We start from the raw sequence: 27,011 nt of genomic DNA, 5'->3' as shown, positions 1-27,011 counted from the left end.
AGGCAGAGAGATAAAATAGGGGCTACTATAGTAGTCCAGGCTAAAATAATGAAGGTATGGATTAGGGTTATAGCCTTGGGAATGGTAAAAAGTAATCCAGAATTGGTGTGTACTCTGTAGGTTAAGTCAAGAGAATCTAGATTGAGAAAAGAGAGGAAACAAGAATGACTCTTAAGTTTTAGTTATCAGAGTACCAGGGTTTTGGTATATCAACTTAAATAAATTTTTAGAGAGCTACTCAGATCAAGTCCTGGCTAGGGGGTCACTTATCATAGGCAAAAAATATATATATATATATTTTTTACTTTTTGAGAACTTGGCTTCTGCAGGAACAAAGGAAATGAAGAGTACACTCAAACCTGCCACTTGCTGTAGAAATCAATGGGTGAAAAGAAGAACTGACAGGTAACAAGTCTATAGAAGCATTAGAGCTACTCAGTTCGGTGGGTAGAATATTCAACTTTTAACCTGATATTCTTTAAGTCTGTGAAAACTTCTCAATTTTTCCTTTTCAACTATAATATGACCTCCTGAAGGTCAGATATCCCATCACTTAACTTATAGCGGAAACTCAAGCAATGTTTGACAATGATAATGATAAATAATGATGAACTATAAAATGTGACAAAGTAAAACTGAATATAAAATATTTTGTAATAATCAGGCTTGGTCATTAACTTTCTATGTTGCTCTGTTATTATAACACATAAAGTCAATGACGGAATAATTTTTCCAGATAAGTTTATTTTAATCCTTTATACCTAGCAATAGAAACAAAATGTTACTTATTTGCTTAGCTAAAAGGAATAATAGCAATAATTAACTATAAATTCCTAAAAAGGCTATAATTTTAAACCACTATTGTACAGTGGAACTGCAAAGAAGGTGTCGAGGCCACTATATTGTTGGGTAACTGAAAGTTAGTATATACAGTACTTTTGCCTTTATTCAAAGCAGTACCAACAGTACCAAGATAGATCTAAACTGTTCATAATGATGAAAGTGAATAATAAACAAAATTAGATAGTCTAGATTTCTAAATTTGCAATAGCAAATCATGTCTGGAGATGTCACATAACTGAATGTGAAGCCAAGGTAAGAATGCACATGAAGTGACAAGAGATATTTAAACAGCTATGACTAAACTAGCACTGAGCACTTTAAGGTTTCAGTTGTCTAAAATACTCTTTATTCCCTTCAGTACTCTTAATATTAAAATTCATAATCATTTAAAGTTTATCCTTTTCATTGATGTCTGAAGTTATATTTAATTACTAAAAGCTGAGACTTAACTATTCTAACTAAGTATACTCTCACCTTCCACTTTACCAACCCGTAATATTAGATAGCTTATAGTTTCCTCGCACATACCATATTGTTATATTGAAAATCATGCTTTCACAACTTCATGTTTTTCACTATCTTAACACCTTTTCTACTTCTTCAGCTTATAATTCAAAACTCACCTCAGAAAGCCCTTCCTAATTACTCCCCTTATTGCTTAACCAAACCCAATTAACCGTTTCTCTCCTCCTCTCTCTGTCCCCTACTTTCTTTCCCACCCCCTAACCATGATCCCATCATTTTGATGCAAACATTTATAAACAAAAGTGAAAGCATTCCTCCCATCTAGTTAACACATTCATCACCTCACATATTTATTGGTGTGTGCATGATAGAACATTTAAGTTCTAATCCCTCTGCAAATTTCAATTACACAATATAGTGTTATCGACTATAGTAATCATGTTATTTATATATTTGATCCTCAAATCGTATTCATCTTATAGGTGCAAAGTTTGTACCCTTTCCCAACATTAGGGAGAGGTTGGTAAAAGAGTACAAACAGTATCTTTTTTTTTTTTTTTTGACATAAAACAAACATAACATAAAATTTACCATTTCAATCACTTTAGGTGCACAATTCATTGTCTTTAGGTACACTCGAAATGTTGTGTAACCATCACAACTCTCCATTTCCAAAACCTCTCCATCATCCCAAACAGAAACTCTAAACCCATTAAATATTAACTAACCATGCCCTAATTCCCCTGGCATCTGGTAACTGCCAATCTACTTTCTGTCTCTATGAATTTATCTATTCTAGGTACCTCATGTAAGTGAAATCATAAAATATTTTTCCTTTTATCTGGCTTATTTCACTTAGCATGTTTTCAAGGTTCATATATCTTGTGGCAAATCAAAATTTTACTTTTTTCAACAATGTCTAGTAGTTTTCTGTTTACAGCTCCTTTACCTCCTTTGTAAAGTTTACTTGGATATTTTATTCTTTTTGTTAAAACTGTAAATGGGATTGTTTTCTTCATTTTTCCTTCTGCTGTTTCATTGTTAGTATATAGAAATGCAACTTTAATGTATGTGTTTATTGTCTCTAATAGTTACTTTGGTGGAGTTTTTAGAAAATTATCAGCTGCAAAGTGACAGTTTTACTTCATTACCAATTTGAATACCTTTTCTTTTTCTTGTCTAAATGCTCTAGCTAGGACTTCCATTACTACATGGAATAACAGTAGTGAGAGTGACCATCCTTGTTTTGTTCCCGATCTTAAAGGAAAAGCTTTCCATTTTTCAACACTGAGTATATTAGCTGAGTTTGTCATATATGGCCTTTATTATGTTGAGGTAGTCTCCTTTTACACTTGAGTTATTTTTTTAATCATAAGTGGATGTTGTATCTTGTTAAAATACTTTTTCTGCATTTATCATTTGATTTTATCTTGTATTTTGTTAATGTGGTATATCACATTGATTGATTTGCTGTATCCCCAAAATTTCGATGTCTCATTGTCTCTATGCATCCTTGGATCACTTTTTTTTCTTTGAGCCAGTTATTGTTTAGTAGCATGTTGTTTACTCTCCACATATTTGTGTTTTTTCCTGTTTTGGGGGTTTTGTTTGTTTGTTTTTGCAGTTATTCCCAATTTCAAAGCATTGTGGTGGGAAATATGCATGATATAATTTCAATCTTCTGAAATTCATTGAGACCAGTTTTGTGCCACAACATATGGTCTATCCTTGAGAATGTTCCATGTGCACTTGAGAAGACTGTATATTCCATCATTTTGGGATGTAAAGTTCTAAAAATATTAAAATCATTTTCTCTAATGTGTCACTTAAGGCCGTTATTTCCTTACTGACTTTCTGTTTGGATGATCTATCTATTGCTGTTAGTGGGGTATACAGATTCCATACTACAATTGTAGTTTTGTTAAGTTTTTCCCTTTAGGTCTGGGAGTAATTGCTTCATATTCTTTGGTGGTCCCAAGGTGGATGCATATATTTTGGTGGGCCCCTAGTTGGGTGCATTGATAAGTGCAATGTCTTCTTGATGAGTTGTCACCTTCATCATTATAGAATGTCCATCTTGGTCTCATTACTTTTTGCCTTGAATCTATTTTGTCTGATATAAGCATTGCTGCCCCTGCTTTTCTCTGGATGCCATTTGCTTGAAATATCATCTTCCACCCTCTCCTTTTGAGCCTATGTTTATCTTTGGATGGAGTTGAGATTAATCTCCTGCAGGTCTTGTTTTTACCCCATCCCATTACTATGTGTCTTTTGACTGGTGACTTCAATCCACTTACGTTTAGGGTAATTAGTGATAGAAAAGGACTTACTCTAGCTATTTTATCTTTTGTTTTCTGGTTGGTCTGTATTTCCATTGTTTCCCTTCCCTTGCAGTTCTATTTTAGTGTGGTCATTTTCTATTATTTTCTCCATTTCCTCTGTTTTTATATTTCGTGCCTCAACTCTAAATTTTTGTTTTGTGGTTACCATTAGGTTTGTGTAAAATCTTTTGTACATATAATAGTCTTTCTTCTGATTTCCTCTTCTCTTCATTCACCTGTACCTGATCAGTAATTTCCTCCTCTCCTTTTGATTTTGTTGTCACAAATTATCCCTTTTTATGTTGTGCATTTGTTAACGAATTGCAGCGAAGTTATTTTTAGTGCTCCCCTTTCCCCCTTTAACCTTTATAATTAAATCGTTAATAACCGATTTTGAAGTAGATTTGCAGTCTTCTGCTATTAGTCATCTTACTCAAACCTTTATATTCTTTTGTTTCCAGTAAAAGAGCTCCTTTCAACAATTCTTGTAATGCAGGCCCTGCAGTGGTAAACTCTCTCAGCTTTTGTCTGTCTGGGAAAGACTTTATTTCTCCTTTATATCTAAGAGATAACTTTGCTGGATATGTTATCCTTGGCTGATGGTGCCTCTCTCTTTCAAATTTTGAAAATTTCCTTTCACCTTCTCCTGTGTTATGTTTCTACTGAGAAATCTGATAATAATCTACTGGAGTTTCCTTTGTATATTACAGTCTTTTTTTTCCCCTAGCTACCTTGAGAATTTTTTCTTAAATTTTTATGAGTTTATTTGAGTCAAACTGATGACATATACCAGCAAGCAAGATCTCAAATGCTCTGATAATTCTTTCTCTGTCATTAATTTTTGACGGTCTAAATAAAATGTGTCTTGTGGGTCTTTTTGCATTGATATAAGTAGGTATTGTTAGGTTCCTCTAGTCTATAGTCTAGTTTTTTCTATAGGCATGGGAAATTCTCATTATTTCTTTGAGTAGGCTCTCTGTTCCTTTCTATCTTCATCTTCTGGTATACCTATTTATCCTTATGTTCCTCTCTCTAAAGGGGTCAGATAGTTCATAAAATTCTTTCTTTCTTTTTTTTTTTTTAACTCTTAGTTCTCTCTCTTCTTCCTCCTGGGTGATTTCTAGATTTCTCTCTCTTCCATCTGGTCTGCTCCTTTTTCAGTGCTCTCTAGTGCATTTCCTTCATTGAGTTCTTCAGCTCCAAAATTTGTTTGGCTTTTTTTTTTTTAATAATTTTAATCTTTTTGGTTAAGTATTCCTTTTGCTCACTGACTTTATTACTGAGCTCACTGAACAGCCTTTCTGTGTTCTCTTATACATCGCTGAGTTTCTTCATAACTGCAGTCTTGAATTCTCTATAATTTAAATCATTGTATTCCATGAATGAGTTTCGTTTCTGGAGACTTCATTTTCTTTCTGTGTTCCCAAGTTACCTTGGCTGTTCATGGTATTTGATAGATTGTTTCTCTGCCTGTGCATTTGAGGTAACAAACTCTTTTCTTATTTAGAATCTATTTTGTTCTCAACAATTCAGCAGGTTGATAGGCAGAGTACTTTCTTTTTGCTATGGTGCTTGAGAGTCTAAGGTTTCTTTCCCAGGTTCTGGCAGGTATTGTGGGAGGGGGAGGTAAACACATCAACCTGTGGCTCCACTCCCTTCCAGGAATGGCTATCATCCTATTGTGTTGTTTAAAGCTCCCCAGCTTTCTTTACCAGGCATTACTAGGAATTGGACTCAGGGAGGCAAGATCTCAATCTTATGACTTCACTCCCCCTTCCAGCAATGGCAATTGGCACCACTGTATTATTTTAAGCTTCCCAACCACATCCACCTGACTCTAACATGATGGGGAGAGGGCAAGGGAGATACTTTTTCTCAAATAGAAATGGCTTCTGCCCCTCTTATGCACCAGGCCCTACATAGTGTGAAGCCTGATTTCTCCTCTTCTCCTGCTATTACTAGAGTTTCGGTAAGCTCCAAACTGCATCAGAAGCTGCTGTCCTATCTTTCCTCACTTCCTGCCTCCCTACGTGTTCCAATACGTCCACCTTCAGATGTCCCAATGCATGGATTACTCAGGCATGTTTGTTCAGCCAGGGATTCTTTGCTGAGTTGTAGTTGTCCCATATGTTGCAAGTTTAAGGGGAGAAACAAAGGAGTTCTCTCACTCTGGCATGATGCTGATGTCATATCCATAAATATCTTTTTATAAACTGATTTTGATGAAACATCTGAGCAATTCAGTAATAATATGATGATTAAAAATACACTTATTCAATCATTCTACATTAAACAATTTACAGAAATGTAAAGTAATTGTTTATAAAAAATATGACAATAAAATTTTGTAAGAAAAAAATGGGTGATCTTACCTACAGTCTTGATTATTAATTAGTAATTCAAGGTTTTGGGCTGATGATGAATCTATCATGGCTGTCTTTTCACTACCCTGGAATGAAATCTTCAGAGATTTTGGTGCATAAACTGAATTTTGAATAAATTCAACATATTTTAATAAAGCTGCAACAGCTGCCAGGCAGTAATACCTGTAAGGTGACCAATAATACATCACTATAAATCCTTAGAATAAAATAATTATTGCGATAAAAGATGTATTTTTATTTTAATATTAAGAAAATTATAAATATTTTCAAAGCACTGCTTAAGTGCAAAGAGAAAAAGAACACTGAGTATTCCAAATTTTTAAAAACTACATTAAGTACCTCTAAAAACATAAATTTTCTGAAGTCTGACATTTAAGGGCTACTAGATTTCCAATAAATCAAGTGTTCAAAGTCAACATTCGATAGTAATTTGTGTCAATTTTTGATGTACCAGTCTAAGTATTCAAATAATGTTGAAAGAGTCTGAGGTTTAACGGTAGAGTCAGGAGGTTCTGAAGAACAGGAAAGTACATTATGATCTTAGTGAGGATAGTCATTGTGATTAACTGAGTAAACAAGTGAGCCAACTTGGCTCAAAGAAAGTTGCCTATTTAGCACATTCTAAGAGATATCTGTTTCAAAAATATCATTCCTTGTCTCATGTTGAATCTTTTAGGAATGATGGTATGAAGCAATAGGAACACAAGCTTTAATTGTTTCACGTCTGTGCCCTCACACTCCTAGTTTACTGTAGCTACTTGAGCTTTTCACTCCAAAGTAAGCAGCAATCATTAGGGTAATAATTTATGATTAATTTGGAGAAAGTCTATATAAATTAAGTTAGCTAGATATGCCCTGTGTATAAATTTTAACTATTTTACTATTTCAATAATTATTCAGTTGTATTATGAGCCAGACACTTTTCTAGGTAGTAGGAATATAGCAGAGAACAAAACAAAAGATCTTGTCCTTGTAAAACTCATACTAAATATTACTTCCCTTAAGTTATAACTTACTTGGACTGAACCTCCATTAGGACAGTGCTGAATTCTGCTACACATAACTGTTCAATGTACTCTAATCCTTTTGTTTCATTGAAGTATTTCCTTTGGACAGTCGTGAAATTAACATACTGAAAAGAAATTTTAATTTCAAAATAAATTTTAAGTTTAATGCACTTGCCCAAAACTTTTTTTTTTTTTTCGCATTAAAAGGAAAGTTTATTAAAAAAGGGATAACACTCAACAGTGTGATCTCCTCTCAGAGGCAGACAGCAAGAGGGACCAAAACTGCTTTCTTAAACACATGACTGAACATGAGCATGTGGCTTAAATATTATACAAAATTTACTTTTCAATGTTCTCCAGAATTTAATAAAAACATTTCTAAGTTATTTACAAGACAAAGAATGATTATCTGTCTTGTTAAGTGAACTATATAGTAGTCTGTAGCTCTTATTAGAACATGCTCACATGCAATTTAACTGACCATATTAGGAACGATAATAAAAAATAAACACAGAGTCTCTGCATTCTAGTAATTTTATTCTACGGCCAACAATATCACACAGGTTTTATAATCAGCCTGATATACTGTATCATAATTGAGAACAAGTAGATCCTTACAATGTGCTAGTTGAGGAAGATGAAAACATCAATTCCACCTATCGAATCTATGAAGTGATATAAACCTAAGGTGACTTAAAAAAAGAAAAAATAGTGGAATTTTTTAAAAAGAGAAAAAAACATGAAGTTGTAGAGTAAAAGGTATAAATACTTTGAATAAAATAGGTAAGAAAGGTAATATAATAACACTAAAGTAAAAAAGCTGTAAGACTGAGAAAAATCATAGACAGATAGACAATTTGTCATATGCTAAGACTGTTTTAACAGTTATGTCATTTAATCATCACAATAATCCTATGGCATAATTCTGAAAAGTCAAGTCACTTCTAATATCACACAGTAGTATGTGACAGAGCTAAAACTTTAATTTAGAATCTTTGACTTACAAAGTCCATGTTCCTGCCACTTCATGTTGCTTCTAATTTAATGAAGTTCTTTTTATCGTGTGGTAATAACAACAGCAATATTGATTTTTACCTTCTGCTTATGATACTTTTAGCCCAAATACTTCCATGGCTTGCTCTCTCTATTCAGGAGCTTGCCCAAATGTAACCTTATCGGTGAGGTTATTTATGATTGCCTTCTATAAAATATCAGTCCTTTAAGAGATAGATAGTATTATTGTTCCTATTTTACTGATGAAAAAAACTGAAGCTCAAAGAAGTAAGTTAATTTGCACAAGGTCACTGAAAATCAGAATTTGCAACAAAACAGTCCAACTCCTCTATTCTTAAGCTCTATCCTATACTGCCTTACATCTCAAGTGTAGTAAATGTATATTTTTACCTCTGGAGGACTCGTCTATCCCACATTCTAATGGTTCTGGTAGGACTGTCATTTATAGTACTCTGTGACCCACAGTGAAAAGCACATGTCCCAGAGTTAATTAATTATAGTGTTTCTATCCTTAGAGTGATGAGCCTAACATCTGGGAACATGAACAAAGAAGAACCAGTCAGGATCCTTCCCTAGAATTTATATATGGACATTAGAAGAAAGAAGTTCTTTTTCTCTGAGTTGGGTTAGCTGACATGACTTTAGCCTGCAACAATCAGCAATTGCCTTCTTAAGCCTCATAGAGATAACCCATCAGCAGTAGAAACGAAGATGAAGGTAGAGATGAGAGAAGGAATAGCATCTATCCAACCATTCCATTTACATAAGGCAATAAATTTCCTTTTTTACTTAAGCTAGTTTAACATGAATTTCTGTTATTTACAACCAAAAACTGAGACTGCTTAATCAGAACAAAATAACAGAAGCTGGAAAGCATACATTAATAAGGGTGATGAAAACAAGTTAGAAATAATGAATGAAAGAAACAACAGATCAAGAACCTTGTCTAATAGACAACAGATTTACAAAAGGGACCATTTCTGGCAATGAGTCAAGGAGGGTTGAACTACATAAGATCTCTAAGAGCACCACAACAAATCTTACATGAATGCAGATACTGTATATTAAGAACAAAAAGAACTCATCGGACCCTAAATCTCAGTTTGGTTCCAAAAGTGTTAAAGTTAAGTCTAAAAACACACAAAATACAGTATATTGTGAAAATAATTTGAACTTATCAGGAATTATTCCAACTGTGATGCTGACTACTTCTTTCAGAAACAGCAGCCCCCATCCCACAATGCAGGGAGATCTGCTAGAGGTAAGAGATAAATTACATAGTGGAAAGGCCCTTTCTGAGGCAAAGTGCACTGGTTGCATAAGGTTCCAGAGTACTTATGTGTCACAGTCCCACAGATGGAGGCTAAAGTAGTAGGGTAAAGTGAGGCAGTACATACTCAGGGAGGCTGAAACAATTCTGTAATATACATCAAATTTCTATGAGAAAAGTAGTTGCTGATAGCTGCTATCCCCTAGAAGAACAAGAACTTCAATTTCAATTAGTCTGCACAATAACCAGTTTCCAGGAAGCTATACTTAAGGAAATCCATGCTTTCTCTTAAAGGTATGCCTCCTGCATACTTAAGAAACCTTATTACCTAAAACATTTTTTCCTCTTAAAGTAGATAAAGGGTGCCAAATCAAATAAGTGGATTCCCTGTCATTTTCATTATACATATTAATAGTCCCTTAGATAAGAACTTGTATTTAGTGTGTACTACAGAGTACTAAATATGAAGTTACTCAAAATATTGTTCTTTAGACTAATATTACAAAATGGATTTTAAATAAATTTAAAAGACCTCAAATGTTACTAATGAGAATAAAATCACTTACCTTGAAATTTTCTGTAATCAGAGTAAACAACTTGGTTGAATTCCCCACAACACAAGCAGTATTTGACATTATTATTTCCAAGGGTGATAAAATTTGGAGTTTAGTGATCACCTAAAATCATTTGAATAATAAATTGCTCAAACGTGAACTTAGGATTCTCTAAAACAAAAAATGTTTCATATTTTTTCTGAGGGAAGTATTTAAAATTAATTAATAGAGATACAAAATTACAACTGTCCTAATCATATATTTCAATGAAAATGTATTTCTAATGATTGTATGTTAAACATATAGCCTATGTAAGTATAAAATATTATCATAAACATAGGCTATATTTTATTCATAATAGTTTGTAACGGCTCTAAGCCACAAAAATTAATTTGACTTTATCAAATATGTATTCTTAAAATATTTTTCTTAATACATTCTTCTATTCAGTATTTTTTCCATCTCCATGAAAAACATTCAATATAACCATGGTGATACAATCAATATAACCATACTTCTTAGAAGTTCAGAAGTAAAAAAATCAAAGATGAGAAACATCTGCTTTAAGACAATGCTTTTCACAATGTAAGGTATATTTCTTGGAACTACTCTAGATACAAAAATTCTTAATCAATTTGACTAATATTTCTGTTTCATAAAATTTTTTTCTTATTCTTTTAAAATTGCATAAAAATGTAAAGTACTCAAGAGATAAAGGTATTTAGGTGCATTTAGGTGGTTAGGTATATTAAAATTTTAATTATTAGGTAGAAAAAGGAAGCCTATGTACTGGGGAACTATAAAGGAGATTTAGAGAAAGGAATAAAAAAGCAATAAAAATAAAATACTATCTTTTTTTAATAATAATAATTGGGTCAAACAACTTTTTAGAATATAGAAAGTAGGAGTAGACTACCTCTACCTGTTAAGTCACACAAAACCCCATGACATGAGACCAGTGGCCCAAATTAATGAGTAATAGAAAGTAAAGGCAAGAAGAGACTAAATATGGTTTGGTGGAAATAACATTTTGAAGATAGCATTATTACATATGTTATCTTTGGATGAGTCCAATAATTATTAAAGATATTAATTATAGAAAATAATATTAATGATAATTTGGAATGTTTAAGTAACAGCAAAGCACTATTTATACAATTATATATACTAAAAAAATTAATATCATTTGTAAAATAATTTTATCTTAATTTAGATTAACATAATAACATACTGAATAACCTGTATTCTACCAAAAAGTAAACTAATTAGTGAAGTACTGACTTGAAAACCTGCATAGTGCCCACTAGATCAACCATTATCTAAGATCATAAATTCTTACCTTTGCATATGTTGTGTTGTCTGCAAACTGAGATAATAGAATTTGTGGGCTTTTTAAATCAATACTTGCCATTCCTATTTCACCTCTGGCAAGCCCTCTCCCTTCTACGACAGCTACAATAACTGATGGGGAGTGTAGAGAAACTGCTGATGAGGATGTAGCCGCTAAAAAATTTTTTTTAAAGAAATGTAGAAACATTAATAATAATTTCTTGTTTTTTTCCCAAAGATCTCAACACATTAAGTCTAGGACATGGCTATTAATGACCAAGAAAATATCCAGACCAAATAAAAATGTTAATTCTTAAAGTATTTTGCTAAAACTTAAGGATCAATAAATTTATACATTGTCTTATTTTGAATTTTATTGAAATGAAATCATTCAAGAAACACTGAATTTGGGATTAGAAACCTAGATTATCTTACTCTGTCATAAAAGCTATATGATTTGAGCAAATCGTAAATTATCAATCACAAAATAAAATGTAATAACTTCCTTGCCTAACTCAAGAGCTGGCTGAAAGGATTGAATAGGATTATACATACAAATGCATTTTATAAAGTATAAAACACTATACAACTATAAACTCCAATGATGACACATCTGTGTAATGGATATTTTATTAATGTGCCAAGAATGTTCTAAGTTATTAAATCAGATTTACTCATTCAATTATCGTAACAATTCTATTAAATAGACATCAATATTTTCTCCATTTACTTATAAGGACACTGAGGCACAGATGGAACTGGTAGAGTCAGAATTTGTACCCAGGCAGCCTCACTCCTGAGCCAGTGCTCTTACCCACTACAAATGTGACTGACTTTGAGATCTATACCTTACAAACTGAATGTTCAGGTAAGTTGTTTAAGCTTTGTAAAGGTACCATTTCTTACCTGTAAACTGGAAATATAAAATTTTTTACACAAAGTTGTTATAAAACTATTGCAATAATATATGCAATAATATAGAAGTGTTTGTAAAGAATATAGAGCATTTATAAATAAAAAGTGTCAGACTAAAATATCTAAAATTTCATTTTTGCAGAAGTAAAACTATCTTTTATTCCCCTTTCAATATTCCAATATATACATTTTCTTCCCTTCTTTCCTTCCCTGGCCTAGATACCTTTTTTTTTCTCTATTCTAGTATGTCTACAAAATTACTTACACATTTATGTTACCTTATTCAGTAGTCAACTTAAGAGTTCATGTAAAAATCAATAGTGTCTCAATCTCAGAACCCTTTTTGCCATGAAGGCCATATTATACAGAGTCTGTGTTTATATTAGATCTACAGAAGTAAGCTTAACTTCTGCAAAAGAATATGACCTTCCTATTTTTAACTGTAAATTAAATACCAAGTTATAGTGGAAATTCAGTATACTCAAAAGACATTTCCTTTAAACTTCTAAAAGAACATTTAGTTATCTCTGTTATAAATTAATACTATAATGAGTATCCTTACATAAAGCTTTTTTCTCGGTCTGTTACTATTTTCTTAAAGTGGACCCTTAAAGTCAAATAAAGAAAAACTACCAATTTTAAAAGATCTCATATATAGTGCCAAATTTCTTTTCAGAATTGTAACAATTTTTTTTAATTCCATCAGCAATATATGAGAAAAAACAATGTTACAGTATTCTTACCAAAACTGACTTCTGAAATGTATTAGTATTATTGGCTAATTTAATAGACAGGTGCTTAAATTTATAGTTTTAAAAATTACTATAAAATGGAACATAATTTTAACATATCCATTTGTTTTCTATATTTTCTTTTGATATGTTTATACCTTTCTAATACAATTTTTACTAGGTCTTGATGATTTCAATGTTTTCATGAGACCTTTGTAAGTCAATAACAAAAATTAATAGTTGCTAATCTTTTTTTGTATCTCAAAGATTTCTCCTTTGTGTAGATATCTCCCTTTATTGCTTTTCTAAGAAACTCCTCCATTGAAATATTTGGTATGCATTACTACTTCCTTCTAATTTTTTTGTTTTAGTTTCAAGTATACAGTACATTGGTTAGACATCTATATAGTTCATAAAACAATCCCCTCAATTGTACCCTCCTTCCCCTGACCCTCCACCTAGCCAATGTATTAATGCTAACTGCATTCCCTATGCTGTACTCCCCATCCCCATGACCATCCATAAGGTAATAATTTGTATTTCTTTAGCCCTTAAACCCATTCTACCAAAGCTCCCTCCTCTCTATCTGACACCATATTGTCCACTATATTTGTGAGTCTATTTTTGATTAGTTTGTTCTTTTTGTTCCTTAGATTCCGCATATAAGTGAAATCATATAGTGTGTATCTTTCTCTGTCTGACTTAAAAACTTCTAGGTCCATCAAAGCAATATCTTTTCCCATCCACTTCCTTTTAGTCTGTGTGTGTCTTTTAATCTGAAATGAGTCTCACAGGAAACATGTAAGGGTCTTGTTTTTCTTTCCATTCATCCACTCTATCCTTTAGTTGGTACACCTAATGCTTTTCCATTAAAGGTATTTATTGATAGAAATTTAGTTGTTACCATTCATTATTCCTGCTTTTGATACATGTTTTTTCTTCTTAAAGAAATCCCTCCAACATTTCCTGTAATATGGGCTTGATGGTGATAAATTCCTTTAGCTTATTTTCGCCTGGGAAGCCCTTTATCTATCCTTCAACTCTAAACAATAGCTATGCTACATAAATTATTCTTGGCTATAGACCCTGGATCTAATATTTTTTTGCCAAATCCTTCTGTCCTGCATAGTTTCTTTTGAGAAATCAGCTGCCAGTCTTATGGTGTTCCCTAATATGAAATTATTTGTTTTTCTCTTGCTGCTTTTAATATTCTTTTTTTGTATTTAACCTTTGGCATTTTAATTATGATGTGTCTTGGTGTGGGCCTCTAGATCCCTGGTTTTTGAGATTCTCTCAGCTTCCTGGGGTTTTATGTCCATTTCCTTCACCAGGTTAGGGAAGTTTTCCATCATTATTTCTTCAAACAGCTAGCTGTTCAACATCTTGATTTTCTTCAGGTACACTGATCGGCCTGATATTTGGACCCTTAATAGTATCCCATATGCTCCTTAAATTATTTTTATAGTCTTGGCATCTTATCTCTTGCCATTCTGATTGCGTGTCCTTGGCTTTCCTGTCCTCTAGATTGAGCATTTGATCTTTTTCTTTATTCACTTGGTTTATTCCTTTGTTTATTCTATTTAATATACTTCTCATCTCGGATACTGTGTTCTTCATTTCAGACTGGTTCCTTTTTATAATTTCCATTTCCATTTTTATATCTTTTATCTCTTTGTTGAGTTCTCATTAAATTTATTTACACTACCCAAAAGTTCACTGAACATCTTCATAACCAGTGTTTTGAACTCTGCATCTCTTAGATAACTTGACTCCATTATATCTGGATCTCTGTTCTGTCGTATGGGTTCTGCTTCTTTGTCTTCCCATTTTGACTACCTTTCCGTGTCTGTTTCTATGTACAAAGCAAAACTCCTAAGTCTCCCGGTCTTATTAGTATGGATTTGTGAAGTAGGTGTCCAATGGCACAGTCCTGAGAGGGGTTCAGCTGCAGGCCAAACTTAGCCCAAGACTCTGCCCCTCCACGGCCACTTATTAAAATTCAGCAAGCGATCCACAGATGCTGTGCTTAGAATTGCCTCGAAAGGCCACGCCAGAAACTGAGGCCAGCTGCCTCCACTGTGAGTCTAGACGCTGCTCAGCAAGGAACAACTGACTGGCTGAGGCTATATCTGGATGTGGCTTGGGTGGGGCTGCAAGTTGGGGGAGGTGGGGTTTCAAGGAATCCTTTGGGCGGAGCGACCTCTGTTATCCAGTTTGATGACGTCTCAGGTATGGCGGCACTGTGTCTGTGCACTGGGAGAAGGGAGGGCTCAACAGGGAACAATGGATACTGTCAGGACTTCTGTACAGAGCAAGTCTCATCTCGGCCCTCACTCGGAAAATGTCTCCCTATAAGTCCCTGGTGACCTCTGCGCAGCTGAATCGGCACTAGTGCTCAGAGCGAGCTGGTCTGTCACCATAAAAATCCACTAGTGGGCGTGGCCCCTTTAAGAAGTGACTGCCCCTGCCGCAGCCTTTGTCTCACTCAGCTGCTCAAGACCTGGCAGCCCGCGTCCTTGCCCCGTCGTTTTACCTTTTGCTATTGCAGGGCGATTTCCTGGACTTATCTCTAGTTGTATATGCCTTGTTCATATAGATCCCAGGCGATTTTCTCTTGCTGCTGCTCCTTGTTTCCATCACAACTTTGATTTGGTTGCCAAAGGGATGAACAGAGCCTCTATCATCTATGCCATTTTTTTCCCTCCCCTCTTCTAATTTTTTGAGTTGTTTGTTCACTTTGATCTTTAACCTGGGCACAATTCTGAGCAGTACATTTGTCATCCACATGTATGGAATAAGTGATGATCAGAAGTACAGATTTAGACTCATTCATAAACAGTTTTTAATGGTCTAGCTGGATGGTCAGGGACTTGAAAAGAACAGGATCGGAAGACGGTGACTCGCTTACAATGGGCACAAACTTTGAAAATATTTGTATTTCATGTGAATGCCTATCAAATGACATTCACTGTAGAGGAGATGCTTAATAATCACATGGACAAAATACTACACTCTTGTCAAGTAGCCTCTTTTCCTAGCCATCCCAGTGCTTCCACAAAAGACCCATGAACAAAGCGGCCATGGTTACAAGGATGGAGCCTATGCATGAGCTCAAAAACACGAACTTCCTCTTACCACTGATGATCTGGTTAACCACACAGCTTGGTGCCTAATCTGCCAATAGCAGAGATCAACATTAAATGCCCCAAAAAGCAATACTCCCCAAGGAGACAGCCCACCATCTTAGGTTCATTATACTGGATTTCTTCCATCATGGAGGGAGAAGATATTTGTCCTTGCTGGAACAAACAATGTTCTAAAAACGAATTCGCCTTCTTTGCCCACAATGCTTCCACTATCATAACCATCTGTGAACTCACAGAATGACTTATCCACCATCGTGACATTCCACTTAGTACTGTCTCTGATCAAAGAACTCGTTTTACAGCAAAGGAAATACATCAATGGGCTCATGCCCATTAAATCAACTGGTCTTACCATATACACCATCATCCAGAATTTTCTGGCTTAAAAGAAAGGCAGAATGGCTTACTGAAGACTCGATTATAGTACCAACTTGGAAACAACACCCTGAAAGAATGGGTTCTGCCTTAGAGAATGCAGTGTATATTTTGAATCAGAGACCAATAAATGATGCCGTATTCCTCATAGTGAGAATACACAGCTCCAGGAATCAATGGGTAGAAGTGGGAGTGGCTAGTCTCACTAGCACACCTACTTACCCACCTTGAGAATTTTTCTTTCACATCTTGGCAACTTTGAGCTCTGCTGGTTTAGAGATCATAGTCTCCACAAGGTTATTGGTTCCACTAGGTGACACAACAATGGTTCTACTAATATGGAAGACAAAACTACCACCTGGCCATTTTGAGCTCCTTATTTAAGCTACCAAACCAACAGGTTAAAAAAAAAGTACTGGGGGTAGTTGACCCTGATTACCAAGGAGAAATTACATTGCTATACACAATGGAGGCAAAGTGGACTATGTATGGAACTAAGGAGATTCACTGAGGCACCACTTAGTATTTCCAATAATAAAGATGAATGGAAAACTGCAGCAACCAAAAAAAGTTAGGATGACTAAAGATTCAGACCTTTCAGGAATGAATGTTTTTAGATCATTCCATCCTTATTGCTGGGGATAAGGGAATTATGAAATGAGCAGTATAAGAAGGAAGCTATAGATATCAACTACAACTCATGAACAATTACAGAAACAAGAACTTTAGTAGCTTTGGATGTATTCTCTTTACTTTGTTACAGGCATTTGCTAATTTGTATAAACTAATCATTTTCTTCTCTTCGATTTAAAAAATTTGGTACACAAGTTACTACAGGTTAACTTTACAATTTAGTGTTTAGGTAACTGAATATTCAGTGGGACCATGACTGAATTTGGGATAATTAATATCCAATGATTGTTGGGACCATGAGTCTTCTCATTTTCGGGAAGTGAGAATATTCTCACTTGTTAAGAACAGAAATATCTTATTAGGTAGAGATACAGTCATTCTGTTGTAAAGGAGTCCAAATGTGTGTAGTAGGATACACACGGAAGTTAAGTGGTCAACGGAAATATGCCAGTTATCAATTTATTGTTACTCAGCTCCCAATTCAGCTTTCAAAATAAGCTCTGCAATAATGAACAGAATTCCTATGAGCACTTCTCCTTTCAATTGTGCATAGTAGTAAGCATTTTCAGTAGAGGATACTAGAGGGTCCCTGCAGGATGAAGGGCTCTCCTGCAGTTTCCACTGCAGCACAGTGGGCCAGCATGTAGGTATGAGAACATATGCTCAAGCCTCACACCCAGAATGTGCTGTCCCTTAGCAATCTCACAACCCTGGCATGGTAAGTACCTTCCTACAGCCCTCTTAATACAGACATCTGCACTGTAGCCCACTCTTTGTTTCTTCACCCTCTCAAGTTTGTCTCCCATAGTCCTCTTGATGCTACTGCCCTCCCAAAAGGGAGACGGAGTGCTCCAGGCCTCCTGTGCATATCAGAGTCTATTTCCACTGTATATCCATGTGACAGCCACCAGCTAAACAGTTCATTTATCCTGCCTATTTCCTGTTTGCCCTGTATAGCAGATGAACTATGGCTTGGCAAATCTGCAGGATCTGCCATTCAATAGGTTCAACTTCACTCTCTCCAATGAAATCTGTACCCCGGCCCTGGAGATGGGTCCTAAAGGGGTCTGTGTCCAAGTATAACCTTTTGGGAATCCCCCAAAGTGCTTTACAGAGTTTTCTTATATCCAGTAGTAACTCTTTTATCATAACTTTATAATTCTTTATATCAAATTCCCCCCTATTTAAGTCACTGTATGATTCTACCTTCAGATTGGATCTGAACTGCTATAGCTCTGCTTTCATGGAGTTAATAGTCCAGCAGAGAATACAGACAATTGAAATAGCAATATTACTAGTAAAATACAAATTGATATGGGAGCACATAGCAGGGAGACTTAACCTAGGCTTACTGGATTGCAGATGCTTTTGAAAGGAGTAATAACTGAGCTTAGACTGGAGAAATAAGAGTTGACTATGTGAAGAGGGGAAGAAAGAGTTTTCTAAGCAAAGGAAATAGCCTATACAAAAAATAAGGGACCATGTTCAAGGTATAGAACAAAGCTCATAATGGTTAAAACATAAAATACAAGTGAGAAGATAATATGAGATGATGCTGAAAAAACTCACTAGAGCTATACCATGCAGACCTTCATAAACTATGTCGAGATAATCAAGATATTTAAACTTGATATTAATAGCAATGGGAAGCCAAAAATTATTAGAAATCAAAAGAATACCAAAAAAAAGTGGCTATTATAGGCTAAACTATGTCCTCCCCACCAAATTCATATGTTAAAGTCTAAATTTTAGGTATAGTGGGACCATGAATGAATTCAGAATGTGACTATATTTGGAGACAGGGCTTTAAAAGGTAAATCAGGTTAAATGAGGTCATTAGGGTGGGCCCTCATCCAATACGACTGGTGTCCTTATAAGAAAAGGTAATTAGGAAATATATAAGCACAGAGGCGCCATGCAAAAAGACCAAAAGAAGACAGCAAGCCAAAGAGAGAGACCTCAGAATGAAAGCAATCTGCTGATACCTTAATCTTGAACTTCCAAAACTGTGAGTAAGTAAATTTCTGTTGTTTAAGCCACCAAATCTGTGATATTTGCTTATAGCAAGCGAATACAGTGGCTGACTATAAAAATCAATCAATAAAAATCAATTGTATATCTATATATCAACCATATATAGTCAGAAAATTTGACTTTTAAAAGATGCTACAATCACCACAAAAAATATAAGATACATAGCAATAAATACAACAAACATATAAAATCTATATGTATAAAACTATGGAAAAACATTAAATAAGATTTAGTAAGTGGAGAGGTATCCCATGCTCATAGATAAAATACTCAATGTTTCAATTCTCCCTTAAAGGATCTACTGATTCAGTATAAATGCAATTTCAACAAATGTTTCAATGTATCATTTGTGACACTTGATAAATTGGCTTAAAATTCATATGAAAAGCAAAGGGCCAAGTGTAAGACTCTTCTGAAGAAGGAGATAGTAACTGGAGGATAAGGGTGGGAGGGTTGCTCTAGTAGCTATCAAGATATAATACAAAGCTAAAGACAATGTGACGTGGGCAGGGATAGACCTAATGACTCGTGGAAATTAAAAGAGAGGTAGAAACTGAACCATATACATGTCCAAGTCAGTGGAGAAAAGGTATTCAAGAAATAGGAATCATCTGCATGGGAAAATGATTATAAATAAAAATCAATTCTGGGTGTATTAAAAACTTAAATACAAAACACAAAACTTTAAAATTCTTGGAAGAAAATATGGGTGAATATTTTTCTGACCTGAGACAAGGATAAAGTTCCTAACTAATATACACAAAGCTATAATCATAAAGAATAAATATTGATAAATTTGACTCCATTAAAATGGAAAATTCTACCTTCTGCTTCTGGTAATGGTGGACAGTTATTTGAAACAATTCTCTTGGTGAAAACAACAAACTCCTAGACAAAATATAAATATTCAAGCATACATGCAAAAATCATACAAAACATTCAAATGTTTTATCAATGTTTATATGTATATATACAAAAAAATTCCTTACAAGAATTAAATACCTGTTTATGTGTGAAGCTATATTGAATTATAATCTTTAAATTTATTGTATTGTGCCATTTATTATATGCCAACTGTATCTTAATAAAGCTGTTAAAAAATACACTATGAGGCCATGATGATATTTCCAATATGCCTTTTAAAAAAGTATTAAAGAGAAGATACTCAGTAATTTCTGGGCCAATATCTAAAAAAAATACAAGAGTCCAGAGAGGCAGCCAACAAAAGTAGCCAATTTTTCTTTGAGGCTATTTGTATACTATATAAATACTAACCAACAGAAAAGGCAAAAAGCATGTTTAGAGATGAAGAATGTTACTTTGTAACAAAATATAACAATGTTAAATTTTTATGCTCCTACTAAAATAGCTTCAAAATATGCAAAATGAAAAATTAAAAGAACAAGAGAAATAGACAAGTTCACAATCATAATCAAAGATTTGAACATATCTCTACAAAAAAAATCAGTAGTGATACAAACTTAAACAACTTGATTAAATTACCTAATGGGACCTCTGGGACAATATCATAATGTACCATTGTTACCATCATAGGGGTATCAGAAGGGAGAGAGAGAGAGCAAAGAATTGAAAACCTATTTCAAGAAATAATGACAGAAAACTTCCCTAACCTCATGAAGGAAACAGACATACAAGCCCAGAAAGCATATAGAATACTAAACAAGATGAACCCAAAGAAATCCACAAGACATATCATAATTAAAATGTCAAAGGTTAAAGACAAAGAGAGAATCTTAAAAGCAGCAAGAGAAAAGCATTTATGTTCAAGAGAGCTCCCATAAGACTGTCAGCTGATGTCTCAACAGAAACTTAGCAGGTCAGAAGATATTAGTAAGAAATATTCAAAGTGATGAAAAAAAATGACTTACAACCAAGATTACACTACTCAGCGAAGCTATCACTTAGAATCGAAGGAGGGATAAAGAGCTTCCCAGACAAGAAAAAGCTAAAGGAGTTCATCATCACCAAACCAAATAGAAATGTTAAAGAGAAATGTTAAGATACTCCTTTTTGAAGAAAAACGAATAAAAATAAGCAATAAAATGGCAATAACTATAATCTAGCAACAGTTACTTTAAATGTAAATGGATTAAATGCATCACTTGGTTAAGAAAAGACCCTTATATATGAAGTGAAGAGACTCACTTCAAATCAAAAGATACACACAGACTGAGAGTAAAGGGATAGAAAAGATATTTCATAAAGATGGAAACAAATAAACAAACTAGAGTAAAAAAAAAAAAAGCTAGAGTAGCAATACTTATACCAGAAAAAACATACTTTAAAACAAAGGCTATACAAAGAAACAAAGAGGGACCCAGTAATCCCACTTTTGGGTATTTATCCGAACAAACCCAAAACACTACCTCGAAGGGAAATGTAAATTACATGTTCACTGCAACATTACCTATGATAGCCAAGATATGGAGGCAACCTGGGTGTCAATCAATGGGTGAATGAGTAAAGAAGAGGTGGTACATGTATACAATAGAATATTACTCAGTCATAAAAAAAAAGAATGAAATCTTGTCTTCTGCAACAAGGTATTGTGCTGAGTGAAATGAGTCAGAAAGAGAAAGACAAATACCATAGGATTTCACTTATATGTGGCATCTAAAGAACAAAAAAAAACAGAAACAAACTTGTAAATACAGAAAACATTTTGATGGTTTTAGATGGGATGAGGGTTGAAGGAGGGGCGTGATGAGTGAAAAGGGGGAAAGGATTAAGAGGTACAAATTGATAGTTACAAAATAGTCACAGGAATGTAAAGTATAACAAAGAATGTGGTCAATAATTTTCTAATAACTATGTACAATATGAAATGGGTACTAACTTTATCAGGGTGATCACTTTGTAACTTATATAAATGTTTAATCATAATGTTGTACACCTGATGTATATCAACAAAAAATCTCATGCATTGCTAGTAAGAATGTAGTTGGCAGACCCACTCAGAAAAACAATTCGTCATTATCTTGTAAATGCAATGACATATGCTATAACCAAGAAATTCAACTAGATGTACCTTGGACATGAAGACTTATTTCATTTTCCCTTTGAGGAAAACTAGTAGATTTAGATAAAAGCAAAATTTAAGTATTTTTTAAAAAAAACCACTCAATAGTATTATCAGGATAAGCTTTTAGATTTAAATAAACATCATATATAAAAAGAGAAAACTTTTTGAGCTTTTTCGACAGAATGGTTAAGATAATGGAGACATGCATTTATTAACAAACTATCAGAAACTATGAAACTTTATTAACCATGTCTCAAATTATGGATATAGAAAATTAATGTATTTATCTTTCACATCATATCATTCATATCAGTTACCAATCACTTCAAAGGAACTTAACCACCCTAATTTATAATTTACAAAACATTTAAAGTTTCAAAAAGTCATCTACGTCAATATTCTACTCATTTTACCTGAATATCCCATTTGTGGTGTCCAACTTTTATAACCTGATCTCTGAGGATTTCCAGCAGACAATGGAGTTTTTAGTGTCTGAAGATAATTACTACCTCGTGCAGAAGATGAGCTTGTACTAAAAGTAAATTTTGATGCAAATGTTTTTTCTGCATAAGATCTCTTGTTGCTAAAGCATGAACCTAAATTAGAAAAATTAAATCAGTTATTAAAGATTAAGAATTACATAATAACATTAATCCCTATAATTTATCCATGTTCATTTGCTATAAAATTTCATCTGCTAATGATTTTTAAATATAACAAATTATGACAAATTCCATTATTGATAATCTTGTATTAAAATATAAGAAAAAGTGCTTGCTGATATGGCTTTTGCTTTTATAAATTCACTAAGACCACTCTTGTTATAATCATAAATTACCTCCTTATCTTAAAGTATACCAGATACATTTACTTTGTATAGTAATTAGAAGCCCACTTTTCCTTTATTGACTTCATTGAAATTCTGTCCTCTCATGTAAATGGTATGAATAGTTTTAGACTCCCCTGAATTCGGTTCCTTATTTATGTACTTACCTATTGATTATTACCTATTTTAACAGGTTGTCATAAAACTTGAAAGAATGTACAAAAACAGCTTAGCATAGTGTCTTGGCACATACAAGTTCTTTAAAAAAAAATAATGGGGCTCTTTTCTCTGATTCCTCTTGATTTTCATGCAAGAGAATCTTGATTCTTAAACCACGGGCTTTTAGTTTCATTTGCCAGATATTTCTTCTTCTGTTGGTCTCTTAACTGTTGGCTTCCCAGGGTTCCATACTTTTTCGCCATTGCTTACAAATCAACATTATACATTTTTATAGGCATTTCGTCTACTATCTTGGTTCCTACTGATTTTTATTTCCTGGCAACTCTCAAGCCTTCATATACAGTCCTAACTTCTCTCTTGCACTTTAAACCACAGGTTAGCGAACTTTTTAATAAAGGGCCAGATGGTAAATATTTTAGACTTTGTGGGCTATAGGGTTTGTCACAATTACTCAACTGTGACACTTTAACAGGAAAGCAGCCATAGACAAAACATAAATGAATGAGCATGGCTCTATTTCAATAAAACTTTATAGATAGGAAATCTGAATTTCATGTAATTTTCATGTCATAAAATATTCCTCTTTTACTTTTTCACCCCTTTAAAAAAGCAAAAAAACAAAAACAAAAACAAAAACAAACCCTTATCTTAGGTCTATACCTGCATTATTCAATATAGTAGCTATATGCCACATGTGCCTATTTACATAAAATCAGAAATAAAATTAAAAATTCAGTTCCTTAGTCACACTAGCCACATTTCAAATGCTCAAAAGCCACATTTGGCTAGTGGCTACCATATTAGACAGCTTAAGTATGGAATAGTCCTATCGTCACAGAAAGTTCTGTCAGTGTATCTCTAGGTCCCCATATCTAACTATCTTTTAGATGTAAACCTTTAGATATTGTCCATAAATTTTTAAATGTCCAAAAGTGACCTTATTATCTTTACCTCAAAATTTATTCTTTATTACCAATTGTAGTCAACTGTACTATCTAGTATCCTTTCACCCAAGCACAAACTTAGGAGTCATTCTTAACTCCTCTTTCATCAATCCGAACAATCAATTTGTGATTAAGTCTTGGAATTCTTTTTTCTTAAATATTAATAAAGTTTCTCTCTACCTCCACTCCTATTACCCCATTTAAACCCATATCTTCTAAGATCTTTTGCAAAAGTCTTAAAATTGTTCTCCTTGCCTCCAGTATCATGTCTCTAATACAATATTCATATAACCAGTGATCTTTCTGAAAAAGAAATTTGACTGTCTCCCTTTCTTACACCACTTCGGTTTCTCCCCATGCCCATTATATGATAAAATCTATCTCCTTTACATGGGTCCCAGAAAGAAACAGATGATATATTCAAACGAGATTTTAGATTTTTTTTTTTTTTTCCAAGCACTATCTCTGCCACTACTGGTATGTATATAAACCTACAAGACTAGATGAAATAACCAAGGGAGCGGATGTAGATAAAGAGAGACAACATCCTAGAACTGAGCACTGAGGCACTTCAATGCCAAGATAACAGTAGCAGGTATCAGAGAAGGAATAGCCAGTGTGTTAGGGAGAGAACCAACATAGAGAAGAGGCCTGGAAGGCAAACAAAGTATTTCAAGGAGGAAAGAGTGATAAACTGCTAATTAAGCCAACTAAGTCAATTAAGATGAGATATAGGAACATATCAATGGATTTGGCAATGTGATGATCTGGACTTGAGGAATTTCAGGAAGGAGAACTAGGGAAATATGGTAGGACTGCAAGAAAGCTCCACTGGCCCATTTGAGGTTAGTGCTCATGGACTTAAAAGAACACCAGTTACCAACATTATGAGGTTTTCTCTAGCCTTACTCAGCCATGTGGATACTGATGCACAGTAGCAGAAGGGTTGGATTTAACCTGTGTTGGGTTCTCCTAGGTGGGAATGATACAGGAAAAGAGGCACAAGGGATTCAAAAGTATATGGAAAAATGTAATTATGGTGATGGACCAAAAATTTAGGCTTCCTCAAGAGGGAAGTGAGCATAGGCAGGCAGTGGTAGCAGGCAGTTAAAAATGTAGTAAATCAATGGAGGATAGATCTTGGTGAGGTTGAAGATATGTGTAGGTTTTAGAACTGTGACTGGTTCTGAGAACAAAGAAATGGTGCTGTAAAGAGGATAGGTCATGTTAATATTCTAGTGCGAAATCCGACAATCTTTGGAATATAGTATTTCTTAAATTATCTCATTAAATGGTAGTTGAAATGGCTGCTCATTCCTGGTTTTCTACAACATAGAAAATTGTTTTAATAATATCAGGTTTCTTTAAAACACCTTTCACACCAACTCTCACTTTCTTTTATTATTTTTATTTTTAAATTACAGTTGACATTCGATATTAGTTTCAGGTGTACAGCATAGTGGTTAGACATTCATGTAATTTACTAGGTGATCCCCCAGATTTGTCTATTATCCACCTGGCACTACAGTTACTACAATATTATCAGCTATATTCCCTCTGCTGTATTTTACATGCCCATGACTATTTTGTTACTACCAATTTGTACTTCTTAATTCTTTCACCTTTTTCACCCAGCTCCCCACGCCTCCTCCCATTTAGAACAAAATTTTCTTTGTATTTATGAGTCTATTTCTGTTTTATTTGTTCATTTATTTTGTTCTTTAGATTCCACATAAGTGAGATCATATGTTATTTGTCTTTCCACCTGACTTATTCCACTTAGCGTAATACCTAGGTCAATCCATACTGCCACTAGAATAATTTGAGGTGAGCTTGATAAAGGGAATATTTACAAAAATATGAACAGGATATAAGGATATCACCAAAAAGAAGTGTCTAGAAGGACAAAGTATGCTCCATTACCATTCCTAGGCTTAAAGGAGCTAAGGAAGGGAGTGGTTATCAGAAACTAGAAACAGAAAAGGCTGTCTTCTCAAATTACTTTTGTACTCCGAGCCCATTCTTGACACGTCCTTGTCTTAGTTCTCCAATTTCCTTGCCCTCAATTTTGCTTGTACCTTCTTTATCTTCTCCCCTTTGGCCTCGAATATACTAGTAACTTTCAAATCTGTATCTCTTCTAAGTTTCTCTTCTTAGTCCTAGATCCATATATTCAATTGTCTTAATACAGATGTCCCAGAGATGCTTCATATTCAACATGTCCACACAGAACTCAATTTTCTCTCTAAAAGTTGCTTCTTTAACAAAATTCCCATTTTTTCAGGAAGCAGTACTACCATTTCTCCAGTCACCAAAGCCAGAGAGACCCAGTTGTTGGCATAGCAGACAAAACCTACTTGCCCCCCAGACCGAATTCCTAGAAGTTCTCCAAGTTTATCTGTATCAGATGACCCTTCTGCTCTAACCAAACAAAACTTTTTGCAGTTCTACCAGCATGACATGTCACACTTCTGTGCCTTTATGTATGGTTTATTTTAAAGAATGTCCAGTTTCTCTTCTTTCTTCCCTTTAGCTGACATTGTCCTATTTATGCTTCAATACCAGCTCAAATTGTATTTCCTCTGTATATTTTCTCATTTTTGTATCCCCAATTCAGTAGTAAAGACCTCAAAAATCTGCCAATAGCTCAAATATAGTTATCTTTTAAAAGTGTATTTATTGATATTTAAGTCTATCTTCCCTACTGAACAATAATTTCCTTGAGAACACAGATTATCATCTTTAGCTCTTAAAATAACTATTTCACCTATTCCTCCATAAAATGGGAAAAAAATTAATTTGCAGAATTACTGAGGATCAGAGATACCACATGACTAGTAAGAAGCCAGAACAGAATAGGTGCTCATTACTTAGCGGATGTTATTACTGCTGAAAATTCAGGTGAAAAAGGATTTCGTGAAGAGGGGGGTTATATTGACGTGAACATATATTTTGTCTTGGAAAACTCCAAGTAGCCCAGTTAGGTTAGAGAGTAGG

The 27,011-nt window shown here is 34.1% G+C and overlaps 1 protein-coding gene across 11 annotated transcripts in view; it reads right to left on the bottom strand.

The window, feature by feature from the left end:
* MSH4 (mutS homolog 4) overlaps window positions 1-27,011 on the bottom strand; it is a 191,634-nt gene that overhangs the window by 161,937 nt on the left and 2,686 nt on the right. For 10 of the 11 annotated variants that reach the window (XR_001594978.2, XR_004955332.1, XR_004955335.1 and 7 more), the window contains exons 1-4: window positions 11,198-13,274; window positions 9,871-9,981; window positions 7,030-7,145; window positions 6,002-6,175 (exon numbers count right to left, since the gene is read on the bottom strand). Coding sequence is in view for 4 of the 11 variants with exons in the window: in XM_016129596.2 (XP_015985082.2) it covers window positions 6,002-6,175; window positions 7,030-7,145; window positions 9,871-9,981; window positions 11,198-11,395 (599 nt within the window). In the remaining 7 variants the exon portion in view is untranslated. Of the gene's footprint in view, window positions 1-6,001; window positions 6,176-7,029; window positions 7,146-9,870; window positions 9,982-11,197; window positions 13,275-22,477; window positions 22,661-27,011 lie in introns of those variants that run through there. The other variant, XM_016129597.2, reaches the window with a different exon arrangement.

Source organism: Rousettus aegyptiacus, unplaced genomic scaffold, assembly GCF_014176215.1.
Source record: "Rousettus aegyptiacus isolate mRouAeg1 unplaced genomic scaffold, mRouAeg1.p scaffold_m13_p_1, whole genome shotgun sequence".
In the NCBI taxonomy this organism is placed as follows: Eukaryota; Metazoa; Chordata; class Mammalia; order Chiroptera; family Pteropodidae; genus Rousettus; species Rousettus aegyptiacus.
This window is presented reverse-complemented; position numbering and strand designations above follow the sequence as displayed.